At 46.0% G+C, this 3,576-nt stretch overlaps 1 protein-coding gene across 1 annotated transcript in view; it reads left to right on the forward strand.

The window, feature by feature from the left end:
- ube2m (ubiquitin conjugating enzyme E2 M) overlaps nt 1–1,010 on the forward strand; it is an 11,825-nt gene extending 10,815 nt beyond the window's left edge. The window contains exon 6 of the mRNA XM_071898281.2: nt 1–1,010. This exon is cut by the window's left edge and continues 59 nt beyond it. Within this exon, the coding sequence (XP_071754382.1) occupies nt 1–82 (82 nt within the window). The 3' untranslated portion in view covers nt 83–1,010.
- Nucleotides 1,011–3,576: the final 2,566 nt, after the last annotated feature.

The raw sequence follows: 3,576 nt of genomic DNA on the forward strand, positions 1-3,576 counted from the left end.
GCGGCTTTTCGAGCAGAACGTCCAGCGCTCGCTGCGGGGGGGCTACGTGGGCGCCACCTACTTCGAGAGGTGTCTTAAATAACTCGGCGTCCCACCGTCTCCCCCCTGCCTCCCCCCCCCCCCACCCCTCCCCTCCCCCTCCCCCTCAAACCCCTCCACCCCCCCCCCCCACCCCACTACTCTGCCCTGCTCGCCAGCAGCAGCAGCAAGCAGAAAGCAGCACGCCAGAAGACGCTTTTCTGTTTTAAAACAAAAAAAGAAGAAGAAGAAGAAGAAATCCAACCCCCCCCCCCCCCCCCCCCCCCTCCACACACACCCTTCTTCCCCTCTATTTCTCTCTATTTTACTTACAAGACGCATTCTACCGTTTACACACCACTGGGGACGCCGACCCACAACACACACACACCTGACTGACTCGAAACGATGGCCGACGGCGGACGGCTGATTGCCGATGGCGGCGGAAGATGAAGACGAAGACGGAGAGTGGGGCGGGTTGGGGTGTAGAAAGGGAGAGGAAGGAGGTGAGGAAGAGGAGGAGGAGGCAGGTGTGGGTGGTCAGTGAATGTTGCTCGGGTGAGTCGATAATTCGGTAAATGCCACTACGCTGATGCTGATGATGATGATGACGATGATGATGCCCACACGATTTCTTTTTTTTTTTATTTCCTTTTTTTTGTGTGTGTGTGTGTGCAGAGAAGAGACGCCAACTGACCCACAGACAGACAGACACACACACACACACACACACACACACACACACACAGACATGCCTCGCTCTCCCTTTCTACTTAAAGACTCGCTGGTGTTTCATGTATGTATGTTAAGAGCATTCAGCGAGCACTCCTGAACGGGAGAGGCCGAAACTTGATTCACTACACACACACACACACACACACACACACACACACACAGACGACAGACACGAGTGAGACACGCACGCACACGCTACATGCTCTTACACTTAGGTAAATCCCAGGTACACACACACACACACACACACACACACACTCGGAAACAGACAAACATGCCATAAACAGTGTAAGAGGACTGACCGACACAGATCTAGATCTAGGAACACAAGATCAGAAATGTCAGACGGACGGGGCTGTTGTGGGAAGGGGAGATCTATGTGTTTTAATGGGGGTACTTGGGTGGGTGGGAGGGAGGGGGGAGAGAGGGAGGGGAGGGGGGGGCGGGGGTTTGAATTTTCGTCGGGGGGGATGGAGGGTGGGTGGGGTAATATAGGGCGAGGTCACGGAGGGGAGGGGCTTAAAATGTTACGATTCTATTGTGTATATTGAAACCCCAGCTGTTCACATTGACTGCAATATGAATTATGTTAAATAAAATATGAACTTGAATGATTATAATTATTGTAACGTCCATCTGCCGCACCGCCGCCTCGGCCCGGCGGCGTTTTTTGGAGCGCAGAGACGCTCCGAATGACAGCAACAAAGAAAACAGTGATGAAATGTGATTGTAGTCGAAATTTATCACCATATTTTCCGTAACTTACTGGGGTCATTGTGCCTTCTTTGAATTCCCTCGCATGCTAATCTGTGATAAAGATAAACTAACATCTGGAAGCCCGTAGCATAACGCATCAAGTCTGCTAAGGCTAGGATCAAACTTAAAGAAATATTCTACTTAGTTTTAACATGGAGGTTATTCAGCTCCGGACCGCCATGAAAACCAGAATGTAATCTCCTCACCAAGATCAGATGGACGAGTTTGTAGCAGAATTTCACTGAATAGCATTTTTATTGATAGAAGAGATCATAGCGGAGGGATATAATTTAGGAGAGATAGTTCCTGCTAGGGAGACCGGATCTACTTTTATTTTTAAATACAAATTTTTGTGTAAACCAAGAATAGAAATGTAAAATGAAGACGGACTCAGGATGCTTTGTTGTCTTAAAAGCAGGATCTGTTGTTGAATCTGTTCACTCAGTTTTCAGTCTGTTTTCTTGGCCTCATTCAAATAAATGGGAAGTAAAAATCTGAACGCTACAAACTCGTCCAGCTGCATCTGATCTCGGTGAGTAGTTTATATTCTGGTTTTCATGGCGGTCGAGTGCCGAATAACCGCCATGTTAAAACTAAGTCGAATATTGCTTTAAAGAGTACACACCAAACCCAAATCTGCGATGTCACCACCTGTTGTACTCTATAGAAGGTGACATCACCTGGCACCAAAGATCAGCCAATAGCAGATGGCCAGTTCAGTAGCATGCTTTTTACCTTTAGATGTCAGGCTTTACACAGATTTGGGTTTGAGTTTCTCTTTAAAGGAAAAACCCACCCTAACACATCTGAACACCGCTTCAGAACGGCTATCTGTGATGTTCCTTACATTTCTGGGTCCATTTGGTTATTTGGTGGCGTGTTTTTTTCATTCCTGTGGAAAACTGGCCAATCGTAGACGAGGTGACGTCATGTAGAGGTGTTTCCAGCAGCTACAATGGACTTTGATAGCAGAAAAATGTTTCAGCGATCTAAAACATCAGCAGTAAACTTCAGGGTTTAGATGATGCAATGCAGCCGCAAGACATGTTTTGAGTAAGTTTTTGTGATGAAAACTTTTCGTCACTGAATCAAAGTTGCAATGAATATTTATGTTTTATCGATGAAAATGTGCGATCAGCTTCATCTCAGTACATTTGAGGAGGAGAGGAGACGAGTGGAGAGGAGAGGGGATTAACTGGATACTTTCCAGGGCTGCATCATCTTCTTTTATGTTTGGTAACATCGCCTAACAACTTAAAAAAGAATCACTCACCTCATGGCATCTTCAAATATTGGGGTGTGAAAACTTGGGATGTGTAACGTCACGGGCAAAATGGAAAGAATCTGACATACAAAATATAGTTTTACATAAAAAAAACAAAAAAAACGTGCAGCAGCTCACAGCTTATCTGATTATACATGTATGTATTTCTTCATTTTAAAGCTGTTTCTTCCCAGGGACCGGTCTCAGCTGAGCACCATCCTGCTTCACACTCATTGCAGTTACACTCTTCACCTACTGGGGGCTTCCCAGTACAACCAGTCAACCAGCCAGCAAGAACGACATGTAACTGAAGCAGGAATGAGTGATTTTGGACTAAACCCACCCCCCCACCCAAAAAATGCATGTATTCATAAACTTTGCCTTATTAAAACACTGGTGTTGATCTTGTGATACTGATGTCAGTTGTTGGTTTACTCACAGCCAGTCCAGCTCACCAGATTAGAGCAGAAATAAATAAATAATAAATAAATCTCCTGGTTTGACAGCCAGGAAAAGATCTGAGCTTCACAGATTCAGGTATTTTCTGCCTGTGCAACACCTCAACAGTCTAGACAGATCATGGATGAGTCAAGCTGAGTCAAGAGGAAAGCTACAGGAGGCAGAAAGTCTCCCTGCACACCTGGTCGACGCCACGGGAATGATGAGGAAAGAAACGTGGCTCCGTGTACCAGGTACAGGAGTCTGGAAAACTATAGTCAAGGTCCCCACGGGTTCCTTGAAATCCTTGAAAGTTTTTAAAAATAGACATAACAGCACAGTTGAGAAGTGTTCACACCTTTCAA

The sequence above is a fragment of the Centroberyx gerrardi genome, chromosome 7 (genome assembly GCF_048128805.1).
Source record: "Centroberyx gerrardi isolate f3 chromosome 7, fCenGer3.hap1.cur.20231027, whole genome shotgun sequence".
Classification (NCBI taxonomy): Eukaryota; Metazoa; Chordata; class Actinopteri; order Beryciformes; family Berycidae; genus Centroberyx; species Centroberyx gerrardi.